Here is a 23,440-nt window from a genome sequence, read left to right as displayed (position 1 = left end):
GACATGTGTTATGTTTTCAAGGCAGAAAACCAAAGACTAAATTGACTCATTGTGGTTTATTTCTTCATTTGTTCACCCGCGTTCTCGGGGAGGAGTCATCATCGCTTTTCTATCGTACCGAGAATTAGAAAAACAAAATCTAAACAAAAACATGCACGTTGTTTCTCTTCATAACCGACAGCGCTTGATGAGAGCTAACCACCAGCTAGCCTTCATAAATAATTGAAGACATTACATTTTCAATTTGGGAATCTTTACAAATCTATGTAAGCCCGTTTCAAGGGGGGGGCCGTTGTTTCATGCAAATGAGCCACTGCTCACCAGCCACATTTTCAGAGTCAACTTAAGCAATAGCAGGGCAGGCTCTTCTCAAAGTAAAATCCAAACTTGATCTCTGCCAGCGAGTTTCCCCCCCCCCCCCCCCCCCCCCCCCAACCACACACACAATGCCAGAAAGCTCTACTGTAGTAGGAACAACTTATTGGACCAGTTTGGTAAGTTCTTAGCAGGCTAGACTCAGACATAAGAGTCCCGAGCTGTGGCTCTTGACCCCCAGTTTGAGAACCCGTGTTGTAGTTATTATTTTCCCTATTATTATTAATCATCGTCTCTAACTCACAGTGCCGATTGGACCACGGCCGTAGCTACGCAAAGCTAAGCTAAGCCGTGTCGATGCTACAATCACTTGATATTCCAGCATTACCGTTTCTCCCACACACACACCCACACACACCGATTTAAAAAAAGATCAAATAAAAACAAGACATTCAGAAAGCAGACGTTACACACGCAAGCGCACACACACATAGAAAACAGTGAATTGAGTCCTTCTCTCTGCTGATGACATCACTGATCACACCAATGACATCATTGGCTTGGTCCCTGCCGCCTCTGAGAGTCCAGTGTCGAGGAAGAAGAGCAAGAGGAGGCGAAGTAGAAGGAAGGGGTGGCAGCCGCAAGTTAGCGGTTGTTCTTGGCTGCCTCCTTAGCGGCCACGATGAGCGGGGTCAGGCTGGAGAGAGGTTTGGCCATCTTCAGGAACTGGTGCTGAGCAGGAAAGGAAGAGACTTGATTTTACCCCCCCCAAAAAATAATCAAGGAACATCATGCCTACTGCAGCTTTGGAAGCATTTTTATATTTCTTGTGCCATCCTGGCGTGAGTTGAGTGCTTTTTTTTTTTTTTTCTTTTTCCCTGGTACCTGCAGCAATTCTTTGGCCGAGCCCCTCTTCTCCACGTCCATCTCTAGACATCGATTCAGGAAGTCCCTGAAGGTGGCTGACAGTTTCTCGGGGTTCTGTAACTCCGGCGTCCCGTTGGTGGCGATCAGATAGAGTGCCTGGACCACCACATGACAAGACATTTTTAACTACAGTGACACCTGGTGGTGATGGAAAGTAAATACTACAAAAAAGAAAACTATTCTTGTTGGATGACATTTTTTTTCTTGAAAATATGTATCTTACCCTGAGCGGGTTTTCGTTGAGGTACGGCGGCTCGCCCTCCACCATTTCGATGGCCATGATGCCAAGGGACCAGATGTCCACTTTGGGGCCGTAGGCTTTGCGGGTCACCACCTCCGGAGCCATCCAGTAGGGCGTGCCCACCATGGTGCTCCGTTTGCTCTGCTCTGGAGTGATCTGAGCGCAGAAGCCAAAGTCGGCTGCAAAGAAAAAAAAAAAAAGTTCACTTCAAACAACTATGGGGAGCTGTAAAAGATGTTTAAATAGCACCAGAGTGCCATCTTCTGGTCAAAATTAGCAATAACAACCAGCAAGACTGCATACATGGAAACATGCAATAATGCTAATGATAATAATAATAGAAATATATATATAATTTTTTTAATAGTGGACCACTGACTGAGCTTGACAGATCCGTCCATCCCGAGCAGGATGTTGTCACTCTTGATGTCTCTGTGGATGACTTGGTTGGAGTGGAGGAACTCCAACGCTTGCAGACACTAGGGGGCGATAGAGGCCGTCACAATACTACACGTACGGCTGCATTTTTTTATTTTATTTTTTTTACCTCTCTGCACACAGCCGCGATCTGAGCTTCATCCATGCAAGTCTCTGTGACCACATCAGTCAAAGAGCCGCCGGCCAGGTACTCCATCACTACCCACAGCTCGTCACCAACCAGGTAACTATGGCGACAGATAGCAGATGACATGAAGCGCGTGTTTAGTTCAGCAATGGCAAAAAGTCATCTGACCTGTCCAAGTAGTTGACGATATTGGGGTTCTTGTTTTCCCTCATGACCAGGATCTCATTGATGATGAGTTCTTTCTTAGGCTGCTGTTGCAGATTCATCTGCTTGATGGCCACCTGATGCACAAAAACATCATGTGTCAATCTTGCGTAGCATTAACACAGCGGTGTCTCATTTGTAAAGTCAGTAAAACACCACTAGCTAACAAATTGACCAGAAAAAACAAAATAATTAGCCAACCTCTTGTCCAGTGGCGATGTCGATGGCTGTATAAACCGTCCCGGATGCACTGGCGCCACAAAACAACAATTAAATGTCACTTTTGTTACTTTCCAAACATCAACAAAATCGATTTCCACTCACCCTTGACCAATCTTCTCAAAGCGAGTGTATTTCTTCTTCGGGTCTCCGACACTCACAATGGTCCCTGCGTGACACACACACGGGAATACTGAAGTGGTAAATTCTCTATTGAGGTTGAATTAAGATGATAGAACACTGATATCATGTGTCTATCATCTTTGTTCATTCGTGAGACTCAGCTGCATGCCGACTGACGTGAAGAGAAAAACAGAGAGAGGTCACAAACGACATGGAGGGATAAGAAAATGCCCCCCACAGTAATAAAACGCAATATTAATGAAAACAGCAAGGGATGAAATAAAATTCAAATTAGTATTGGAATAGAAATTAAACAGAAATTAAAACGTAAATTAGCAAAAAGAAAATATGAGATTCATATTAGTCAGAATTAAGTGTCAAAGTGAAAACAAAATTATGGTAACTAAAATGTATCCAAGAATTGGAAAAGAATAGAAATAAAATGGCCGATAAAATATGAATATCAATAGAATAGGAACAAAATAAAAATATCTTAACAAAAAAAAAAATAGAAATAGTAGCGTACAAATTGAAATATAGAAGCAGGAAAGCTTTGTTCTGTGAGGTAACCACACTGGGAAAGTTTTGGACGAACCCCCGGAAGAACAGCCAATCAGATGAGAGGATTGGACAAAAGGGGCGGGGACAGTGTGGGGGGACCCAGTCAATTAGACTGACAGACAGTATCCTCATCTTACCAGCAGAGGGCGGCCTGAGTACATCTTCACAGGCGTGTGCGGTTTAAGGAAATACAGTACATGTATCAACGTAATTTCCATTAATTTCTACATTTTAAAACCCAATTATTCCAATGGAATTGACCCTTTTTGATGACCCTTGAAACTTACTGAGCTTCTCCAATATCTCCTCATCCGACATCTTCTTCTTGCGTCCTTTGTCCTGAGGGCGGGGCAGGGAAGGCCCCGGCGCAGGGGTGGCCCCCGGGGGGCTACTGGGAGGGGGGGCGCCTTCCGTGGCAGAGCAACCGGGCGGGGTGACGGCCGTGGCGGACGAGGTTGGCACCACGATGGGGGAGGTGGCGGCGTCTTTGGTGGGAGGAGGCGGAAGGGGCTCGATGACAGAGCGGGTGTAAATCTGACAACATTCAATTCAAGATTACTTTTTTCACATTTCTGTGTGTTTGTTACTTTTTATTCTAATGTGTTGCTAAGCGCGTGAGGGAAATCATTTGCCACAATTGAAATCAGAAGTGAAAGTTTGTGTGCGTTCCAATCAGGACTAATAAAGTCATCACCATGGAGACAGACGCCGGAGGGCACCATAGCAGCAGCTTGTCGACCGCCGACATGTCTGAGAGCGACTATGTGCATTCTCTTACCGATTTAGTGTGTTCCGGCCGTGGGGCGATGACGGGCGGCGGTTCGGCTTCGTCCTCGTCTTCGTCCTCCGACACAGTGGCGATGGCGGGCATCTCCGAGACGCTCTTGGAGATCTGGGACAAAGGAGGACGGACAAACCGTCGGTGACATCACTTCCTGTTTGGCTGAATGCTTTCTTCATCATGTTACTTTTCAATATTTTCTCCAAATGAATGTGACAGGCAACTAGGACAGTAGGATGCAAGGAGACAAGTGTAGTTAAGGATGCTGGAATGGTTCCTGGGCTTGTTTCCAAGCTGCATAGGCAAGAAAGATCAAATGTGCTGATTCACGTTGTAGAGAAAAAGCAGCAAAGTAAATAAATTTGAAAAAAGTCTTGCTCATCGCTTTCTGTCCTCGCCTTCGTCGTCACCTTGTCAGCATCTCGTCGACAAATCCGATACAAGCTAACGCTTTCCAAGAGAGATCCCGATACACTTACCGTTGTGGTGGACGATGCAAAGACATCTGCGCTTTTGTCTGTGTGTGGGGGAGGGAAAAAAAAAAGTTACATTTGGTCAGGAGAGGTGTGTGCGTCCGTGTGGGTACCTGTGAAGCTCATGTATTTCTGGCTGTTGCTGGTTTCCTTGGAGTCGTAGAACTTGAGAACGTCAAGCACAGCCTGGAAGAAGATTCAAGTTGGTAGGTAAGGTAGGCAGGTTCTATTTGCAAATGCTGGTATGATCTATACCTGAGGATTCTTCTTTTGCTCCAGTTTGGTGATGTTGGACGTCTGCAGGAGGCGGGCCCACTGCTCGGGCATGCCCTACACACACACACACACACACACAGAGAAGATGCTCCATTTGCAATCGCAGAATTGGGTCGCGCAATGTGGCTTTCAGACTGGGTCAGCACATCAAAGTTTACACTCGACTTCTTTTTCTGCTTAAACGATTCAGCCGGCGTGACTTGAATAAAAGAAGAAAAAAAAACTAAATATACACGCGCTCAGTAGCCAAAAGAGGTCAGTGAGGCGGATCAAGATTGAAACGAAACAAGGCCTCTTTGTCTGATGGGATTATTCAAAGCAAAAAAAAAAAAAAAGTTCACTTACGGTAAACTCGCCCGTGACGGCGTCAAATCCGACATGGATGGTGTGTTCGAAATCAGATGGGAGAGAAATCTCGGGCCGCTCTTTCTTTTTGTACGCTGAAATATAAACATTTGTTCTGTGTCATGGCGCTTATAAGAAAACATTTGCCCATGCGTCCATAACTGTGAGATTGGTTTAGCCAATCAGAAGCCACAGCGGGATATCATTTTTTGCTCACTCTTGTCACCGCCGCCCGTCAGGATGAAGCGAATGGATCGATCTTTCTTCTTCTTGTCCTCGGGGTTGGGGGGCAGCGGTTTGGATCCGTGATTGACGGGGGCGGAGTCCTTGCCGCACGAGCCAATCATCGTGCTGGTGTTCCTCATGGGCGGGGCCGGCGGCTTGTCCTCCACCTCCCCGTTGTCGCACATTTTCTGTTCCTGGAGTAAGATTTGACACCGATGTAAAACATTCATTCGATTGAATCAAAAAATTATTTTTCAGACTAGGCTACAGTCGTCACTAATTCATTTTTACACTTTACTGTCCATGAAGGCAAATTCATGATTAATACATGACGAGAGAAACATTTAAACTGCTGTGCAATCTGGATCGGATCTGGATTCAACGTTAGCCTGCATCTTGCTAGATTGAATAATACAATTAGAATAAAGTGGGATTTAATTCTACACAATTGAATTTATTTGTGGTTCATACCAGATTAATTAAATGTATCATGTAAAGATTTGTAATTTTCCAAAAAAGGGATTCAAATGAATGATGCCATTAGAATTTCAGGAAATAAAAGACTTACACTTTGTAGTAAAATCATAAAAGGCCTGAGAGTTAAAATATTTTTAAAAAGTTTGTTTCCAAACAAATCAATAATCAAAATGTAAGATAAAGATCTTACCTGAGACAAGACACAAGCACCACGACAACCAAACCGCAAGTGTCGCGCACAAGCACCTCAGACATCTTTTGACACAACCCGTGTGTGATGTCACTCTGTGATGTCACGAGGTGAGTCACATGACACGCATATATACAAACAGTGTCATGTAGCATTTCCCCTCCAAAAGACAATATGACAGTTGTGTGACCCAGACAACAATCAATCCAATAAACTTCACTCGCATGCACTGAAACTGGATCGGAAGACTCGCTGACGGTCACACCCGGCCACAAAGTGCGCTTTGTTGACAGCCGTCAAACGTTTGCGAGGAAGTGACCGAATCTTTGTTGGTCTTGAACACACACACACAGGTATAAAAGCTAGCGTATATGGTCTCAGCTCTTGGAGGAACTCACACAATAGAACGTAACTTGATACAGGCGAGTCGTCTTCCGACTATTGCCATTTTGCACACACAAATATAATACGTACAGTGAAGGCAGCTTTTATGGGCGAAAACTTTTCTGTTATCCTGACATGTTAGTTAACCAACCCGCTTTCTCCACTCTAGCAAACTTTGCCACTTGGCGAGGTTCCACAACACGACCAAGATTTTATTGCGACTGTACTTTGAAATGAAGTTTCAGGTACGTGCAAAGTTCATCGGGAAAACGTGGTAATGTTTTATTTAGTGTGTCACTTGATTGTTGTCTGGCACACACAACTTGTCATTTTGAGAGCAAACACCACATGATACTGTGTGCATCTGACGGCAGTGTCTGAAATGAGACACCCCTGTTTGCGTGTGTATTTTCTATTGTGTTGCAAAAGAACACAGCTTCTTGTTCATCCTTACAAAGCTGTGCTTGTTCTTCTCCATCTTTACAGGCTTGGCCTTTTTGACACTGAATCGACTTATGATAAACGTGCCTACCAAACTTTGTGTTGCTAAGTCAAACTAAACCTCCAGAACTGAATTTTCCAAAGATGGCATAAGAAGAAAAATAAATGGGAAGTGAAATAGTCCAAGAAACCAAAGTCTTCATCACTGTGGACACCAAGATGTGATGTGGTCATCCGCACACAAACACACACATTTTTATAACTTCCTGGAAGGACACATCACGGAGTAACAGCCAAGAAGAGCTCATTGCCTGCAAGGATGCATGACGCCCCCGCCCAACAACAACAACATCACCACGGCAACCACCACCTCTAACTATGTGCGAGTGTATGCGCTCATCAATTAGACAATGACAAAGTAGCAAGGAAGGAGTCAAGACTTGAAAATAAAACTAACATGGTAAATAAAAAGGACAACAATAAAATGTGCGCGCACACACACACACACACACACACACACACCAAACGCAAATACACATACCTAACACCAAACTCAGGCATTTAACATATCACACACACTGTAGTCACAGCTGGTCTTTAAATGCAATATAGACGGGTGGTGCATGACAGATGGTTGTGTGTGTGTGTGTGTGTGTGTGTGTGTGTGTTGTGCTCATTGAAAATTGGAAAAGTATGACATCACAATAATAATGTCACATTATTCCACTGCGTCTGTTTCATATCAGGGTTAATATGTGATGGACACGCCCAAACCAGCGCAGCATCTTTTACTAAGTAAACATTACACACTAAATATACTATGTCAACCTCATGGGAGTATTAATAAACTCAAAGGCTGTATTTCATAGGAACATACTATAAGCATTGCCCAAAGGTTAATAGTTGCTATAGTGACCAACACTAGAAATGAACGAGTAACAAAATTTACACAAAGTAACAATCATGGTAACAAGTAGATGCTACAGTTGCATAAGTAGAAGCTAGTGGCGAGGGGAAAAATGGAAATGGAAACCTCCAAAAGGTTAGCCAAATGTAGAAGTCACTGAAAAGAAGCTACACCAACAAGTAGGCGACATGGAGTTTGTAATTACAAGCTAATAACACAGGCTGGACATACAAATACAGTATAAGGTAGTAGAAAGTAACAATTTCAAGCTAATAGTTACAGCTAAAAATAGTGGTTAGCGTTGGTTAGCAGCAGTTAGCGCAGGGAGTTGGCAAGGTTTTTAAGCCAACATAGAAGAGCCGGCCGGGGCGACATACTGATGGATTGTGATTGTGACTCGCTGTCACACTCCACTAAAATCACATTCATGCTCCAGTTGGCGGCTAACCACAACAAAGGCATGCTAATAGACCACTGTGAAACTTTCAAAATGTCCCGTTTGTGTTTACTTAGTCATCGGGTGACTTCCTGGTTCTTGGATGATGACTCAAAAAGGCTACGAGGGAATTGACGCTGCCTTTTGGAATGATAAGAAGAAAAAAAAAAAAAGAGAAAGTGGGAAAAGTGGCGCCGACTGAGACCGCTCTCCCTTTCTGAACCTTGCCCGCCCCCTCCAGCCTTCCTTTTAAGACATTGTTAAGCTTTTTAAAGACTCTCTTACATTCATTATTACACACACAGCTGTCGGGGTGGTTGCCACGGCAACCTCATCAATAATGGAGGCCACGCTAGTGCATGATGGGAGAGAGCTAGCTTGTCACAAGGTGTAAAAAAAATAATAATAATAATGTTGCTTTGATACAGCCAGCATTGACCTAAAAAGTTGGAAGCGACTGAGAAACTCACCGGCGGCTAAATTCAAACTTGATTGTGTTTTGTAAACGAAGCCCTGCAGGTTCACACTTGTGTTGTTAGTGTAAGCAGTGTGGAGACGCAATTTCAACTCAAGGGAAAAACACAAACGTGAACAAAATGCTGGCAGCTGTGCACACGTTCACACATCATGGATACAATAAACATGCACAAACAGACACACACAAACAAACACACACACACAGTTGCGATTTAGACGTAGCTAAGCTGTTATTACAGCAGGCTAATGCTGCATTTCGCCACCTGTGAATCTACTTTTCGTCTATGCGTGTTTGTGTGTGTGTGTGTGTGTGTCTGAGTGTCTTGATCACTTATGTCAAATACACATACGCACACATTCAAACTCGCAGTGACAGTCGGCTTTTCTGAAGCTTTTGCTAATCGTACCGCATGCTAAGCATCACAGACACACAAAAGTGTTCAAGTGTGTGTGTGTGTGTGTGTGTGTGTGTGTGTGTGTGTGTGTGTGTGTGTGTTAGAGTGCACATGAAGGACACGTAAAATGTGTGACACGTCGGCGTCCTTTGCTACCAAGGTGCGAACAAATCAAACGTCCCCTTTGGCTGGAATGTGGGCAGGGGGGGAACTTGGGGGTCACTGTGGCTGTGACTAAAGAAGATGTCAAAGGAACAAGGAAAAAAAAAAAAACCACTTTGGTTGAACCAACTAACTTGACTAGGTGACTAACTAGCTGGTTGACTTACAGGTCAATTAACTGACAAACGAACGAAATAAATAACTGCTTAAATGACTTAAAGAGTTAGTCGACCGACTGATAGACTAGGTGACTAACCAATTGACACATTAACTGGGTGACTGACAAACCAACTAACCGCCTACCAAATCAACTGACTAACGAACTGGCCTAACAGGGGTCAAAGTTACTAACTAACCGAACTGCCTTGGTGACAGCCTTATGGACCAACAGCTTGGCCAAGTACTTGACTGGCTAACCTACTGGCCAACTAACTGACAGCTAACTAGCCGAAAGACAAACTCAGAGATTAACATACCTGACCGAGTCAATCATGTTCCACTCCAGTCCTTTAGGTGGCAGTACGAGCACTTCAAAGCATTTCAAAACTGCAGAAGACAACTGCTCGTCTCAATAACCTAAATTCTCACGAGAATACTCGGCGGGCTGCTTAATTTTGCCGGCGGTCCTAAACGTCGTTTTCAATTCTTTTCAGGGACAAGATCAGGAGAGACTTCCTGTGTGATGGAGTATTTATAGATGATGATGTTAGCGCTGCTCCACTGCACACGTCAGACACACAAGAGCTGGAGAAGGCTGAGGAGCAACACACTCGTCCGGCCTTCACCATAATGTCACATATTCTTTCAGATGGCAAAAATCGAGCGATTTCTTTCTTTATGAGATTTTATTTTAAGGCCAAATCACCCAGCCCAACAAAAACAGGCATTAGACACTAAACCGCAGTAGAAGAAAATTTGTCATACTGTTGCCAATGCAAAAAAACACAAGACAAGTCGATATGGACCTCAGCAAACTTGTTTCCATCCATGCAAGAAGTGAAGACAAGTCACCACAGATATATTCTTTCACTCATTCCTTCATTAAGTCATCTATTGATTCATCAGTTATGCAAATGAGCCCAACTGGCTACGAGGTGCTGAGGCGTGCGGAAACTGGAGTCACGTGACCATCTAGGAACGTTCATCGCCATCCATCAGCGCAGACACACACTGACTCGCTCCAGATTAAAACACCAACTTGTTACCTGCACCAAGGAAGAGCAGCTTTATTCATCTGCTTGTTTGTCTGAAATGTCTTCCTATGATCAACATCAACCTGGTGTTCTTCCCACCATGGGAATGTGTCCACCCATTTATTCATCCTTTTACCTGTCCAACTATCCTTACAATAATTCATTCATTCATACATTCGCATGAGGGTCGTGGGTATTAGTAGGAGTATCCACCCAGCTGTCAAAACATCACATAAAACCAAATTCAATCCAGATCTGATCCCAATTGCATTTACACCGATTTAAAGACATCAATGCCTTCTTCTTGCTGAGGTCTCTGCAGCAGCACCTATTAAAACTTTAATAAATTAATTCATTTATTGAACACAAAGTGACCACAGCCATTCTGACATAAAAGCAGATATGACCACATCAAGCACAGCTTAATAATAGTTTTAATTATGAGAATCATAAAAACATTTAAGAAAAACACAACACCATTATGAAACTAAGATAAAAGCTCTGTTTCAGTTTGTGTTCTTAACCCTTCTTGTGCTGCTGCTCCGCCACACCTCATCTCGCTCCAACATCGATCACAAGTTGAATGAAAAAGTAGAGAAATGAAGCTCACCTTTTGTCTGATGGCTGGTCAAAATTCGCAAGGATTGGAATAAGAACGAGATATGGATCCAAGACGGTACCACGCCGTCTGAAGTGGCTCCTAAAGTGACTCCGCCACCTGTGTTGCTTCGTCCTGCTTGCCCCAAGCCGAGCTGAGCAACCTCTCCCGGCCTATTGTTAGCTAGCCATCGGGGTGCCTCCCCGGCGACGTAATCCCCGCCTCCTTCTTGGCAAAGCGGCCACGCTACTGGTCATTGTGTCCTCTTCCTCGTTGCCGATTGGTTGTTGAGGACGTTCCTTAAACACCACGAGGTTTCCACAGCATCGCAAGGAAGGAGCGCAGGTGGTGCGTTCAGGGACAATGGGGAATTACGTTAGCTCCATGCGCATGAACTGGCAACGCCTTCCTTGGCTGTCTGTCATCCACCTGCTGTGATTTTAATATTTCATGCCGTGCGGTCACGTGGCACGTCATTAACAACCAAAATCATATGAATAATATATTACAGTTATAATTTATGATAGGTAATGTTTTGTTACTGCTTGTTGATCATTTGAATTTATTTTCTGTTTTGTCGGATGAAAAAATGGACAATCCAATTGGAAACCAGTCAGCAATTCTTCGGTTGCTGATTCAAAGTCTGTAGCAATATTTACTGTCTGTCTGTCTGTCTGTCTGTCTGTCTGTCTATTTATTCATCTCTCATCTCTGGAAGACTGAACAGTAGCGACATCTAGAGGCCAAAAAAAGTGGTATGCCCCACCCCACTAATATCCCAAAGAGTGGGGACTTTATGATGTGCATTCCAGTTATTTTTAGTGAACTGAATCTCTCAAATCATGATTCAAATTCACGGAAAGTGAAAAGTGCCACACCAACCCTCACCCCGACTTTCTGATTGGCTGTTTGATCTGTGACGTCACTCGGACACTCCATTACGTCCACCGCCATTTTCAGGTGTTCTAATAACAGGCCACTTCATTAGGGAAAAAGCTTAAATGAAAGTGAAAAGTGCCACACCCGCCCTCACCCCCACTTTCTGATTGGTTGTTTGATCTGTGAAGTCATCCGAACACTATTAGGTACACTGATCCGTTCTCACAATGAACTGAAAATGCAAATCACTCACTCACTGACTCGTTCACTCACAGAACCGTTCAGTTGGGGAACGGGAAAGGCAATTCACGACTCGTTCGTGAACGGCACGTTACGTCATTTTCTTCTTCCTTTTGTTTTACGGCGAGGTGGCACCATCTTCAATGCGCATAAGCAACACCTACTGGTTGAAGTCATATAAACTGAAAAAAGAACGAATCACTTTAGGAAGTGATTCGTTCACTCTCCTTCACTGAAAGGATTCGTTTCTTTGAACGAATCGTTCACTCACGAGCCAACACTAGCGGACTTGCTCTGTTGCGCACCATGTGACTGATCCTGCGACACTGACGCTCCTTGGTGCCGGGCTGCACCCACCCTTCCCTGGCATAGAGGAGCAGCAGGCCCCGCTAATAAACCAGAGGCGGCCAGCCGCCAGATCACCCAGTATGTCCGCGGACGTCGCGGTGTCTCTGGCGGTGATGGCATCGGCCGTCGTCCTGAGCGACGCCGCGCGCCGGATCTCCAGGCACCTGCTCCCGAGAACGAGCATGCGCGAGTACGTGGCGGAGTTTGCGTCCGCCTTCCAGTTGTGCTGCTGCACAAATGAGCTTCGACTCCTGGGCGAGACGGGTGCTCTCCGAGGCGGAGCCGCACTGGCGTTGACTTACGCGGCCGCCGTGGTGCACGCGCTCACTTTCCGCGGTGCTACTGGAAACCCCATCGCCGTGCTCGAGCACGCGTACCGCGGCAGGACGTCGGGAACGCGCGCGCTGCTGGGCATCGTCTGCCAGTTCTTGGCCGCTGCCGCCGCGCGCCTTACGGTGCAGGGGCTTTGGGGGCGGGGCCTGTCCGGGATGCACGCACGCCACGCGCTCAAAAACTTCCAGTGCGCGAGCGCCATTCGCGCGACATTGCCGGAGGCCGTGTGCGTAGAGATGGCGTGCGCGTTTGCCGTCCAGAGTGCGCACGCACACACCCGCTGGATACAAGAGAAGTACAGAGTTCATGTCATAGCCGCTGTCATCACGTCTGTTGTCTACGCAGGTATGTGAAGTACACGCGTGATTGTGTAGTTACTGTGTGCTTGTTCCGCCATTCGTTTACAGCTCATATGTAGCCCGTTTAGTGTGTGTGTGTGTGTGTGTGTGTGTGTGTGTGTGTGTGTGTGTGTGTGTGTGTGTGTGTGTGTGTGTGTGTGTGTGTGTGTGTGTGTGTTCATGCAGGTGGTAGCATGAGCGGGGCAGTGTATAATCCTGCGTTGGCTTTCTCAACTCAATTTGGCTGCATTGGAAACTCGTTGGCGGAATACTGCGTGGTGTATTGGATGGGACCCCTGATGGGTGAGACACATGAAAGATGTGGAAGACAATCTTGATTTCTCCTCCTCACTTTGTACTTGTTCCTGCAGGCATGTTGGCATCCGTGTTGATTTTTGACCCAACATCCAACCAGGGGTCTCCTCAGCATGTCACCAAGAGGAAATGATAAAGCTGCATCAATAATAGCACAAACTAAAAGACACAAGTTTCTTATCTCAAGTTTGAAGAGCTTTTAGGATTTGTTCATCATAGTAGTTCCCGAAGCACTATGATGTTCTAATTACAATTTTTTTTAGGCCACTTAAAAAAAAACAACGATGTTATCCACATATTAACTGTTATTAATATTTTCTGGGTAGCTGTTTATAACAATAAGTGGTTTAAATTGCATTATACAAACATTCTTTTATTGCACTTGTTAGCCATGCTTTTTGTTCACAGTATTCCTTAATTCTAACACTATTCAAATTGATCAAAGGTTGGATTTCCCAGCAGCCTTGAATGCAGCACAATTTTTCTAAATAAAAGAGAAAAACATTTCTAGAAAACGTAATCTTTTATTGAGAATTGACTACAAACGATGCCTCATTGTTACATTTGTTTACATACAAAAAGTAACTTGGGGAGGAATGAACTATTTTGGTTCACAACAACACAAGTTGGGATGACTGACAGCGACAAGCAGGAAGTGCTCAGGATGCTTTGAAGGAGTGCAGCTGCCACGATGCATCCGTGGTCCATCTACACACAGGACAATCTATTTAGTACATCTAGCTATCTATACAAGTTCTATCTACGTGTGTGTGTGTGCATGTGTGAGACTGACCAGTGGTCAACATCTGCATCCTCAAACTGTCCTGCTTCTGCATCAGCGTCTCCATCCACCTCCATGCCATCTACACACGTAAAAAAAACAAAAAACATCTTCAATAGTAGTACCTTGACGGACCAGTTCAGTAAAAACAAACCACGAGTGACTCCAGAGGCAATGTCATTTGGAACGTCAAAAGGTACTCGAGTCCCACCTTCAAAGCGTCCGTCTCCCTGCTCGGTGCGTACACCGCCCATGTGGTATCTCTGTGCCACGCTTTGTGCCAACATGCCCTCCAGCCTCTCAAGCGTGGCTTGGCCCTCCTGAGTCAGTGAAGACAGACCCTCTTCACACGTGTAGAACGTCGGGATGTCGGCGTGGCCGTGCTCTGATCCAGGCGTTGAGACACACAGTTAAAAAATGGGTTCAACCTCAGCGAGTGTGACGGATTCTCTTACCGGCCTCTGTAAACACACATAAGGGAAGACGTGGTAGTTAGTGTGTGTATGAGATACCCGCGAGCACGTGTGGGACTTACCGGCCTCCTCCACGTCATATTCTTCTCCTTCAAAGTCATTGTCAGAATCCTCGTCTTCAGGGTCAGGATGCAACGCCTGACACTCGCACATTGCCGCAAACATCGAGTCCACTAGAGACCCACGGGTACAAATGTGTCGACACAAGGACCACCGCAACGATATCGTGGCGATTTTAATATTGGACTCACGTGCTGCTTTGTCACCGGGCACAAATCGAATCTCCGTGATACCTCCTTCCTCATCATCATCTCCACCGTCGTCTTCATCTTCCGAACTACCCACTCCGTCATCTTCATCTTCTGCCGGCTTCTCTGCCATTTCGGCTTCATTCTCCTCTGGAAGGAAGGCAGTATATAGAAAGCCACTTGAGCATTTATTCCTTATCCTCGATATAAGTATAAGCTCTATCAACTAGCATTTATTGCATATCGTTGATAAGTTCCAACGTCAGTATAAAAGCTGGGATTTCCGTGCGTGGGACAAATAAACGATTATCTTATCTTAGCATAACAAGCCTGAAGGAATGCACAGAGGGTTAACGACAAAGACTGTGTAGAGTGCTGACCGCTGAGTTTTCCGTTGACCATGACGTAGAGATGTTCTTGGGGGTAGGCGCTGACATCTCTGGAGATGGCGTGGAGGCCGATGGTAGGGTATTCCAGACTGAACCCCAACCCCGCACCATCAAACCATGACAAACGCCTGCAAACAGTTGAGCAATGTGTACATTTTATGCAACACATGTTTTGTCTTGTTAAATTAAAACGCTATTTGAATCCTTTGGATTTTGTCTTTGGGTCAATTTTCGTTCCGTCTTAATTCAAACTTTTTTTTTTTTTAATGCTTTTACTTTACAAAGTTTCCAATGCTAGATTTGACCGGAAGTTCCGGTTGCTGCTAGTATGTTAGTAAAGCTCACATTTGTGTCTTAAATATAAATCAGAATTAACACACAAATAGCTTCGAAGATCAATACTATTATTTTATAACCACTTTGAGACACACACACGATGAAACAAGTTATGGTGGAAAATTGCATTAGCAATAGCATTCCGAATCCTCCGCCGACTTACGTTTCGGCGACATAGAGCGTCCCGTTACCCAGTTTGTGTCCGTCCAGGACGGCTGCCGTGTCATCCTGCTGCAGCCGAATTCCTTCGGTAGGAGGTCGGAGGTTCTTTAACAAAACCATGGCGCGTTTGCACAAACGAGGACGTCAACAACGTAAAAGCTCTCGTGGCTAAAGCTTAGCTTATCTTACGTGGACAGAACAAATCCCGTTCATGTATTTATTTAACCGGTGGAGAACTTTTAATCAGCAAGCCGGGCTGTGCGTGAGCGATCCGGACTTATAAAATCGAAGTTGTTGTGTCCATAAAGCGCCAAGGCGAAGTGGGTCGACGAAGTGCGACGTTCGCCTCTAGATGCTGCCACAAGTGTGACGTTTAAATGTATGCTTGAAATCTCGCGAGATCAGTGCGCCACAACGTGGCCTGGCGTCGTGTGGTTAAAAACCACACAGAATGAATGAATGAATGAATAAATGAATGCATAAATAAAAAACAAAGACTTTTCAATAACTCTTTAATTACAAATCTACAGTCGTAGCATCCACACCAGGAAGTGATGTCACAAGCAAACGTAACAGAAATGGGATTTCATCCAAGATTGTCCCAAAAACATGTTCACAAAAAGAACCAACCATTTTCTATTGGACATGATTTTGATCTGGACATAGAAATAGTAAATAAGTACGTTTTTCAGTCAACATTAGAAAGGTTCCTCCCCAAAAATGTGGCAAGGCAAATTTGCAAGTGCCGAATTGAATGTCGGGGTTCACTGTAAATGCCATTAATTGGTGATAAAACAATATTTTCTTTTTAGACATGGCTCGGCTTCTCCCCTAAAATTTGCAAAGAGGTGAACTAACGAATGCCGCACAGCAAATAGGCGTGGGTTGGCTTTATTAAGGCTCAAATTGGTCTTTCTGCAGCTTTTGGATTCCATTGTGGGGTGAGGGCCACACAGGAGCCAGACCCGGTTGAAGGTCTCCTTTTGAGGGGCTTCAGCTGCCCAGGTCCGAAAACATGTCAGTGAGAGCGGACTGTCTGCTGCTATCATTTTGCGAGGAGGAGGTGGACATTTCTGAGGAGGAGGAGGAGGACGAGGAGGAGGAGGTAGACAGTGATAAGGGAGAGGTCGTACTAGTCCTGGAGTTTCTCCTGCGGGTGTCGGGGCCGACGCGTCTGAGCAGATACGCGTCGACCGTGCCTTTTCTCCGGTCCGTTTGTTGCTGCCTCTCCTCTTGGTCGAGCTTCTCTTGCAGGAGGAGTGCCATCTGCCGGTCGGCCTCCTCCTGCTGACGGCGCCGCTCCAGCTGGGCTTCCAGTTCCGCCTGTAACTCCAAAGCCCCCTCTGGGAGCGGAGACGAAGAAGACGACGAGGGCAAATGGAGACGTCCTCGCTTTGCCTCCTCTTCGTCGGCGGGTTCAGTGCTCTTCCTCTTTGACGTTCCTGCGTCAGTGTGACGGATTTGGCGGTGTCGCGCCTCCAGCGGCGAGGCCGGGCCGGGGCAAGGGGGTTCCGGTTGGTCCCGTTGACTCCCGTATAGGTCCGCTTGAAGGAGATGCTGCCGATGAGAGAGAAGAATATTCTCCTGGAAAATGTCAACCGGGGTAGCAACCTGCAGTTAGGACAATGATCTAATCCTAATCCTGTTGCAATCATAATAAAGACATTGTTGTTCATATGTTTGTGACTAACCTTGTTAGAAATCAAAGTGGAGGTGGAGCTGCTCTCTGACGGGCTGGACTTGGACGGAAGTCGACACAAGAACCTAAAAATATTCAGAGGATAAAATGGTTGAAGGCGGCCATATTGTATCCCACGGCTTCATTACACAACTGACTTTTCAATGTGTCCCGCCGTGTTGACTTTCTTCCTGGCCGGAGTGATGTGAGCACGATGACGGTTGTCAGGGGAGACGGGAGTGGTGTTCTACAACGAGAGAAGTCAGCGTCAGTCAACGTGTTGTAGAAGAATGGAGACGACGTCGTGACAGACCAGCTCTTTGTTGAGCACCTTGGCCAGCTGCTCATCTTCCTCGCTCCTCTTCCGCTCTTCCAGTAGGATGTTCTCCTCCTCGGCCAGGAGTTTGTGGATGTACTCCTCGCTGGCACGCTGCTCCTCCTCTTCCAGCTCGCGCTTCTCCTCAGACAACTGACAACGACGACACAAGTTGGCATTTCTGAGGGGTAATTAAAAAAAAAAAAAATGGGACTTTCATATGAAGCGGCTGATGTTTAGCTTACTTTGTTGATCTGCTCCTGATATTCTTGTCTCAGCTCACCAGGCTGACTCGTTCTGGGGGGAAAAACTAACACAAAGTACTCGTCATGGCATCGATCTGGGAAAAAAAAAAGTGGTATGGAACATTACGGGATGGCGTGGTGGTACCCGTCAAGTCGCCATCATTGACGGCGTCCTGCCCGCCGAGGCGTCGTTGGCAGTGCTGCGGGAAGCTGAGCTGGATCTGTGTCCACAACTGCTGGTTGACCAGAGTCTTGTTCTTATTATTCAAACGAGCCCATGTGGACACACGCTTCCTGCACATGGGGCAGCACAACGCGCTCTTGTCTACAGACTCCAAGAAGCAAGCCTGACCACAAAAACACACAATGCATGTTAAATGCCTCCTTTTCTCAGAGGTGTGTGTGTGTGTGTGTGTGTGTGTGTGTGTGTGTGTGTGTGTGTGTGTGTGTGTGTGTGTGTGTGTGTGTGCGTGTGTGATTACTCACCTTGCAGAAGGTGTGCATGCAGGGAAGCGTCACCGGCTCAAGAAACAAATCCAAACACACTGGACACAGACAGTCGTCCAGGGACAGCGTCTCCTCTCTCTTCCCCTTGCCCTTCCCTTTGCCTTTACCACTCGACTTGGTTGGGTCTGGCACCTCGGCATCCGAATCTGGCATGATCTTCTTCCCTCCTTCTTGCTCCTGGTCCTATGTGGTCAATGGAGGCAGACGACAAGGTTTCCACAACAAACGCTACAGCAATTACTCACTATGAGATATTGTAATATTTAATCAATACCGAATTTCTTGCTTTTCGTGGCTGGTCTTCGTCCTAACATCCGAGAACATGGAGGGTTGACTGCACATGAACTTTTCCTGCAAACATTCCAGCATAGATCACTTGAGCACAACAGTGCAATGTAGTACAAACGTGTGTCAAAGCTAAGCTGCTTCCCTTTGACAACAACCGGTCTGGTGTCCCAACAAAACTCTTTAACAGAAGAGTTGCTTGACACTTTTAACTTGGATTACCTTTTGAGTTGTGTCCTCTCAGTAGCTTTTATAAATTTGCTCCTGGTCCCCAAAACAATCCCAGTTAGCCGTTAGCTCTAAAAGCTAAGTCGAGTCAAGCCGCCGGGTAGTCACAACTCCCGCTCGGATGAGACGAATGAACGAACGCCAAAGTGCTTTATTAATAAGGTTGAATCGATATATATAATGGTGGATCGGTTTACAACGTGTTTAGTAGTTAACGAGAAGATCAAGCTCTACCATTACCCGCGAAATCCGGATGGTGACGTCTGCGCACGCGCATGACGAAGCGTCTGGAAAAGCCGATGACAACAGTTTTGAGTGTTGCTACTTGTAATATGTGTTTTGAAACTTTATCAGACATAGTCATGTCATGTCTAATATTTAACTGAAATAGACAATTATTATATCATTAATAAGTAGTGTATAAATCATCCATTTTTTTCTTGACCATTCAATGTGTTGGCGAATCACCTGCAACCTGCACGTTGACAAGGCAACGTAAACAAATATGGCGTTCATGTGGTTTGCTGAAAAGTGATGTTTGGGAAGTACAAAAGATTCTGCCCGGCAGCAGTAATAAAGCACGAATCAGCAAATGCCATTGCGTGGATTAAAAAAAAAGTCATTTATAATTTGGCGAAATCCTTTTTATTTGTTTTTGTGCTGGTGTTTGTTTTTCTTGTGAGTGAATCATTAACATTCAAGCTGGCCCTTTTTTTCCACAATTTCTACGATGCGTCACTCGTTGACGAAACCGTCGCTCCAAGGGAAAACTGCGCTTTTCTCCTTGTTGCATTTGCTTCCGGACTCGCGCGAGGCCTTTGCCCCGTCGCCGCAGCGGTGCTTCTTGAGTTGCCTGGAGTCGGAGAACCCGCGGCCGCAGCTCTGGCACGAGTACAGCTTGACCCCCGTGTGGATCTGCATGTGCGACTTGAGCTGGTTGGACTGGCGAAACTTGCGGCCGCACGTGCCGCACTCGTAGGGCTTCTCGCCCGTGTGCACCAGGAGGTGTCGGTGGTAGTTCTGCGTGGTCCTGAAGGCCTTCCCGCACTGTTGGCACTGGTGCGGCTTGACGCCTGTGTGCAGCAGCTCGTGTTGGCGTAGCTGCGATTGAAGCAGGAAGGCCTTCTGGCAATAACCGCAGACGTGCGGCCGGTCGCCGCTGTGCTGGCGCATGTGGTAAATGTACAGGTGGCGTTGGTGGAAGGACTTCCCGCACGTCTCGCAGACAAACTCCTTGTGCTCGGCGTGGCTCTTCTCGTGCGAGCGAAGCGTGCTGACGCTGCTGAAGCTCTTGGCGCAGCTCTTGCAGCTGAAGGCCTTCATGCTCGCCGATGCCCGCCGCCGGCGCCGGTTGTCGGCCGGCGCGCCGCCCGCCTTGGCGTGCTCCTTGTTCTTGTGGACCACGAGCTGGTGCTTCTGCAGCTGGCAGTTGTAGAAGAACGTCTTGCCGCACAGGTCGCACATGAAGGGTTTCTCCACGCCGTGCGCCAGCATGTGCGTTTTTAGGGCCCACGTTCCGGAGAAGCCTTCGCCGCACTTCTCACACCTGCCGCACACGCAACGATAACTTCGTAAAGTGGATGGATGAATTTTTTTTCTCACAATTTTAGTTTTCCTTTTTTTGGGTGTATCTGTGTGTGAACTTTAAGTGATCTTACTTGAAGGGCTTTTCACCGCTGTGGAGGCGCAGGTGCCTTTGGAAGTTGTACTTGAGTCCGAAGCTGAGCCCGCAGGTCTGACAGACGAAAGGCTTCTCCCCCGTGTGGACCACACGGTGCTGCAGCAGACCCATACGGCACTTGAAGGCCTTGTTGCACTCGCCGCACGAGAAAGGTCGCTCGTCCGAGTGCGAGCGCTTGTGCACGCGCAGGTTCCCGCTGGTGGAAAAGCGCTTGCCGCACATCTGGCAGGGGTACGGCCGCGCCCCCGTGTGGACCGTCTGGTGCTCGCGTAAGCTTTTCTTCCTCAGGAAGCCTTTGCCGCACACGTCGCACATGAAGGGCTTGACGTCAGCGTGCGAGATCTCGTGGTATCGAAGCACGGCCGCCGAGGTGAACGTGCGGCCGCAGGTGGCGCAGCGCAGGGGCGTCGCCTCTAGCCGGTGCGACGCTTGATGGGCGCGCAGCTGCCGGGCCAGACGGAATTTCCGATTGCACTGCTCGCACGCCAGCATCTTGTCAGGGTCTCGTTCCTGAGCCTCGTGTAGCTGGTGGGCCTGCTGGTGTTTGTGCAGTGTTTTCACCTTTGCAATGGGGGAAAACATTTTTAAAAAATCAATCCGCTATCTTTATTTCCAGATTTTTTTTTTTTCGACATACCTGGTAGAAGCCTTTGTCACACAGCGTGCACGGGAAGGGTTTGGTGTGACGCAAGGCGTGTTTGCGTAGCTGGTGTTGCTGGTGGAAGCCTTTGTCGCACAGCTCGCAGAAGAAGCGCTTGTTCTTGTACTGCTCGCGCCGGCGCTTATTCTCCAGCTCTTTCAGGTCTTCTTCACTTGCAGCTACGTCATAAAGAAAAACATTTTTAACCTCCAAAGGCAAAAGTGCATTTTGGAACTTGAGGAAGATTTTCTATTCAATAAAATGAATTCATTACTTCGGCGGTGTATATTTACAGCATCGCTTTGATATTCGTGCTTGTGCCATGTTGTTTTTTATTAACCTGTTGAGTAAACATGGATGCTCACTACTTTTCCAAGTGCATCGTGGCATTCTGAGTGCCCTTCGTTTATCCTTTCAGGACATTTGGACACCGCCCAAAAATATGAATAGTGTGTTTTATTCATCCCGTAATGGAAATGAATTACCTGGTTGAGTGTGGGTCTCCATCTCCTTTTCTGATTTAACTTCATCTGGTTCTCCCGTCTTCCTGGCCTCCTGAACGACAAATAAATATCCAATACTTCGTGAGTGACAAAAACGGACATAGTGTGAAGGAAACTGGAGAGAAAAACAACAACAATCCACAAAACACGCCCAACCTTTTCGTGAAGCTCCGTCTCGTTCGTGGTGGCCACCAACTTCTCGGGCTCCGGCTGATCATCCGCCACCACGCCAGAGACTTCACCCTGAGCGTGATCTTCAAGGTGGTCTTCAGATGGCGTCACCAAGGGGCCGTTCGGGACTCTGAATGTGGTGTTAACCGGCGAGCTGATGATGACTACAGGAACCTGAGCCGTACCACCGCCGTCACTGCTCGCTTTGCTGGAAATCGCTTTGGCCGAGTTGATGATGGACATGGCGAGGCTCATGGGGGGAGCGACCTGTCGTTTGTCGTCTGCTGCTAAATGAACAAAGTTAAACAATTACATAGCATTAGAGTTCAATCATAGCCCTTTTGGTTAAGATTGAACAATTCTGAATAATAAGCTACTTTCTTACTCTTTGTTTTCTCCATCGTAGATGTTTGCTTGTCCCTCAGCTCAACCTCCAACTGCCCCACTTTGTCTCGCAAGGCGTCATCTTCCTTGGGCAAGGTTGCCAGGAGCTGTCCAAACACACTGCAGATTTGCCGGACAGCCTCCTTCGCTGCCACACTCAAGATGGATGTTAGCTGACGCTGTGGAGGGAGAGGACATGATGAGGCTACAAGTACATCCGCGAATATGGGGGCCCCACAATTTGTCGAACGAAATTGCGCCCTCTTCCATTTTGGAGCGTGTACTACTAGTTATTTGAGTTGTGACAGCAGTTTGCTTGTCAATGTAACTACGGTCGATTTGATTAAATACATATAGAAATTGTTTAAATATAAAACTACATTATATTTATGTAACTGATAAATAAATTCAACTTAATGATTTATTCGCCTCGGCGAAAAAGGAAGTGAGGACGGGATTGTTATCTGGCTCTCGTTACTCTTCTCCTATAAACTTCCAGCCTCCCCTCCGTTCGTCTTCGTAAGTTGCTAAGAATAAAACGAATATTATTAGAATCAATAACAACCGCTGCTTACCTTCAGCTCGGCGTTGTCTGCAGCCTGGATCTGCCCGCCAACGAGGCTCCTGTGGAAAACTCCCACGGCTCCATCCACCGCCACCTCCATGATGAGCGTCGCCTGCGAGCGGAAAGTTTCGGCGGTTGTCGCCTCGTCATGGCTCGGCCGCTCCATCCAGGCCTAAGGCAGGTCGCCAGGACGAATGTAAAATTTTAGAAATTTAATTCTTATGATGAACGACAAATTCTGGTCTAACAAATGCGGGTCTTTAACAAAAACAGAGGCAATCATTCGGGATGGTTATCTGCGTTCGGACGTCCAATATGTCTGCGATGTTTACATCCGGGTCACATTGGAGTCATTTGAGAGTCGAGTTCGCAGCTAACTTGTGACGTCATTAGAAAGCGACAATTTATTTTTCATTCATTACGTGTTGCCGTCGCATAATTCGACGTCAGCTGGTGGAACTGCGGTAATAAATAATGAGG

At 46.4% G+C, this 23,440-nt stretch overlaps 5 protein-coding genes across 9 annotated transcripts; 1 reads left to right on the top strand and 4 right to left on the bottom strand.

Annotated features, from left to right (window-relative positions):
• Positions 1-426: 426 nt before the first annotated feature.
• Positions 427-11,110, bottom strand: pak1 (p21 protein (Cdc42/Rac)-activated kinase 1). Its single transcript, XM_085917350.1, has 16 exons — positions 10,928-11,110; positions 5,248-5,449; positions 5,031-5,125; positions 4,665-4,739; positions 4,523-4,595; positions 4,416-4,453; positions 3,934-4,047; positions 3,443-3,689; positions 2,577-2,640; positions 2,454-2,502; positions 2,217-2,329; positions 2,031-2,148; positions 1,863-1,962; positions 1,466-1,662; positions 1,201-1,338; positions 427-1,047 (listed from the first exon to the last, which is right to left on the bottom strand). The coding sequence occupies exons 2-16, from the start codon at positions 5,438-5,440 to the stop codon at positions 961-963; spliced, it is 1,701 nt and encodes a 566-aa protein (XP_085773476.1). The 5' UTR covers positions 5,441-5,449; positions 10,928-11,110; the 3' UTR covers positions 427-960.
• Positions 11,111-12,243: 1,133 nt separating this feature from the next.
• On the top strand, positions 12,244-13,857 carry aqp11 (aquaporin 11). The gene is made up of 3 exons (XM_085917376.1): positions 12,244-13,060; positions 13,240-13,356; positions 13,425-13,857. The coding sequence occupies exons 1-3, from the start codon at positions 12,463-12,465 to the stop codon at positions 13,499-13,501; spliced, it is 792 nt and encodes a 263-aa protein (XP_085773502.1). The 5' UTR covers positions 12,244-12,462; the 3' UTR covers positions 13,502-13,857.
• A 26-nt stretch (positions 13,858-13,883) lies between these two features.
• On the bottom strand, positions 13,884-16,158 carry clns1a (chloride channel, nucleotide-sensitive, 1A). Its single transcript, XM_085917382.1, has 8 exons — positions 15,759-16,158; positions 15,251-15,387; positions 14,874-15,020; positions 14,685-14,795; positions 14,605-14,610; positions 14,361-14,534; positions 14,162-14,231; positions 13,884-14,076 (listed from the first exon to the last, which is right to left on the bottom strand). Coding segments are annotated over exons 1-8 (765 nt in total). The 5' UTR covers positions 15,878-16,158; the 3' UTR covers positions 13,884-14,075.
• Positions 16,159-16,270: 112 nt separating this feature from the next.
• Positions 16,271-19,298, bottom strand: rnf168 (ring finger protein 168). Of its 4 annotated transcripts, none has more exons than XM_085917358.1 (9): positions 19,012-19,298; positions 18,778-18,856; positions 18,483-18,686; positions 18,142-18,343; positions 17,997-18,061; positions 17,749-17,904; positions 17,594-17,682; positions 17,449-17,521; positions 16,271-17,368 (listed from the first exon to the last, which is right to left on the bottom strand). In XM_085917358.1, the coding sequence occupies exons 3-9, from the start codon at positions 18,654-18,656 to the stop codon at positions 16,751-16,753; spliced, it is 1,377 nt and encodes a 458-aa protein (XP_085773484.1). In that variant the 5' UTR covers positions 18,657-18,686; positions 18,778-18,856; positions 19,012-19,298; the 3' UTR covers positions 16,271-16,750. The 4 variants fall into 4 exon arrangements, with proteins under 4 accessions (XP_085773484.1, XP_085773486.1, XP_085773487.1 ...); XM_085917360.1 differs by having other exon boundaries at positions 16,271-17,341; XM_085917361.1 differs by having other exon boundaries at positions 16,271-17,314.
• Positions 19,299-19,653: 355 nt separating this feature from the next.
• LOC147054104 (uncharacterized) lies at positions 19,654-23,337 on the bottom strand. Of its 2 annotated transcripts, none has more exons than XM_085917342.1 (7): positions 22,971-23,337; positions 22,397-22,574; positions 21,997-22,298; positions 21,823-21,892; positions 21,335-21,516; positions 20,675-21,258; positions 19,654-20,562 (listed from the first exon to the last, which is right to left on the bottom strand). In XM_085917342.1, exons 1-7 carry the CDS (start codon positions 23,124-23,126, stop codon positions 19,752-19,754), a joined length of 2,283 nt encoding a protein of 760 aa, XP_085773468.1. In that variant the 5' UTR covers positions 23,127-23,337; the 3' UTR covers positions 19,654-19,751. The 2 variants fall into 2 exon arrangements, with proteins under 2 accessions (XP_085773468.1, XP_085773469.1); XM_085917343.1 differs by having other exon boundaries at positions 21,997-22,295.
• Between the last annotated feature and the right edge of the window lie 103 nt (positions 23,338-23,440).

This window comes from Syngnathus leptorhynchus, chromosome 7 (assembly GCF_054491065.1).
Source record: "Syngnathus leptorhynchus isolate UIUO chromosome 7, UIUO_Slep, whole genome shotgun sequence".
In the NCBI taxonomy this organism is placed as follows: Eukaryota; Metazoa; Chordata; class Actinopteri; order Syngnathiformes; family Syngnathidae; genus Syngnathus; species Syngnathus leptorhynchus.
The sequence above is the reverse complement of the archived record's forward strand: the minus strand, read 5'-3'. Positions and strand labels throughout refer to the sequence as shown.

Bases quoted from the DNA above. Each gene is read 5' to 3' on its own strand.
- pak1 (XM_085917350.1), bottom strand. From the start codon at position 5,440: ATGTGCGACAACGGGGAGGTGGAGGACAAGCCGCCGGCCCCGCCCATG. The intron at 4,454-4,522 runs GTACCCACACGG...CCCCACACACAG, and splicing joins GAAATACATGAGCTTCACAG to ACAAAAGCGCAGATGTCTTT. The intron at 2,330-2,453 runs GTTGGCTAATTA...TTTGTGCATCAG, and splicing joins ACATCGCCACTGGACAAGAG to GTGGCCATCAAGCAGATGAA.
- aqp11 (XM_085917376.1), top strand. From the start codon at position 12,463: ATGTCCGCGGACGTCGCGGTGTCTCTGGCGGTGATGGCATCGGCCGTC. The intron at 13,061-13,239 runs GTATGTGAAGTA...GTGTTCATGCAG, and splicing joins CACGTCTGTTGTCTACGCAG to GTGGTAGCATGAGCGGGGCA. The intron at 13,357-13,424 runs GTGAGACACATG...TTGTTCCTGCAG, and splicing joins TTGGATGGGACCCCTGATGG to GCATGTTGGCATCCGTGTTG.
- clns1a (XM_085917382.1), bottom strand. From the start codon at position 15,877: ATGGTTTTGTTAAAGAACCTCCGACCTCCTACCGAAGGAATTCGGCTG. The intron at 15,388-15,758 runs GTAAGTCGGCGG...AACTGTTTGCAG, and splicing joins ACGCTCTATGTCGCCGAAAC to GCGTTTGTCATGGTTTGATG. The intron at 15,021-15,250 runs GTCAGCACTCTA...CCTTCCTTCCAG, and splicing joins GGTCAACGGAAAACTCAGCG to AGGAGAATGAAGCCGAAATG.
- rnf168 (XM_085917358.1), bottom strand. From the start codon at position 18,656: ATGCCAGATTCGGATGCCGAGGTGCCAGACCCAACCAAGTCGAGTGGT. The intron at 17,905-17,996 runs GTAAGCTAAACA...CGTCGTTGTCAG, and splicing joins ATCAGGAGCAGATCAACAAA to TTGTCTGAGGAGAAGCGCGA. The intron at 17,683-17,748 runs GTCTGTCACGAC...CTCTCGTTGTAG, and splicing joins AGGTGCTCAACAAAGAGCTG to AACACCACTCCCGTCTCCCC.
- LOC147054104 (XM_085917342.1), bottom strand. From the start codon at position 23,126: ATGGAGCGGCCGAGCCATGACGAGGCGACAACCGCCGAAACTTTCCGC. The intron at 21,893-21,996 runs GTTGGGCGTGTT...TTTGTCGTTCAG, and splicing joins AGACGGAGCTTCACGAAAAG to GAGGCCAGGAAGACGGGAGA. The intron at 21,517-21,822 runs GTAATTCATTTC...TTTATGACGTAG, and splicing joins GGAGACCCACACTCAACCAG to CTGCAAGTGAAGAAGACCTG.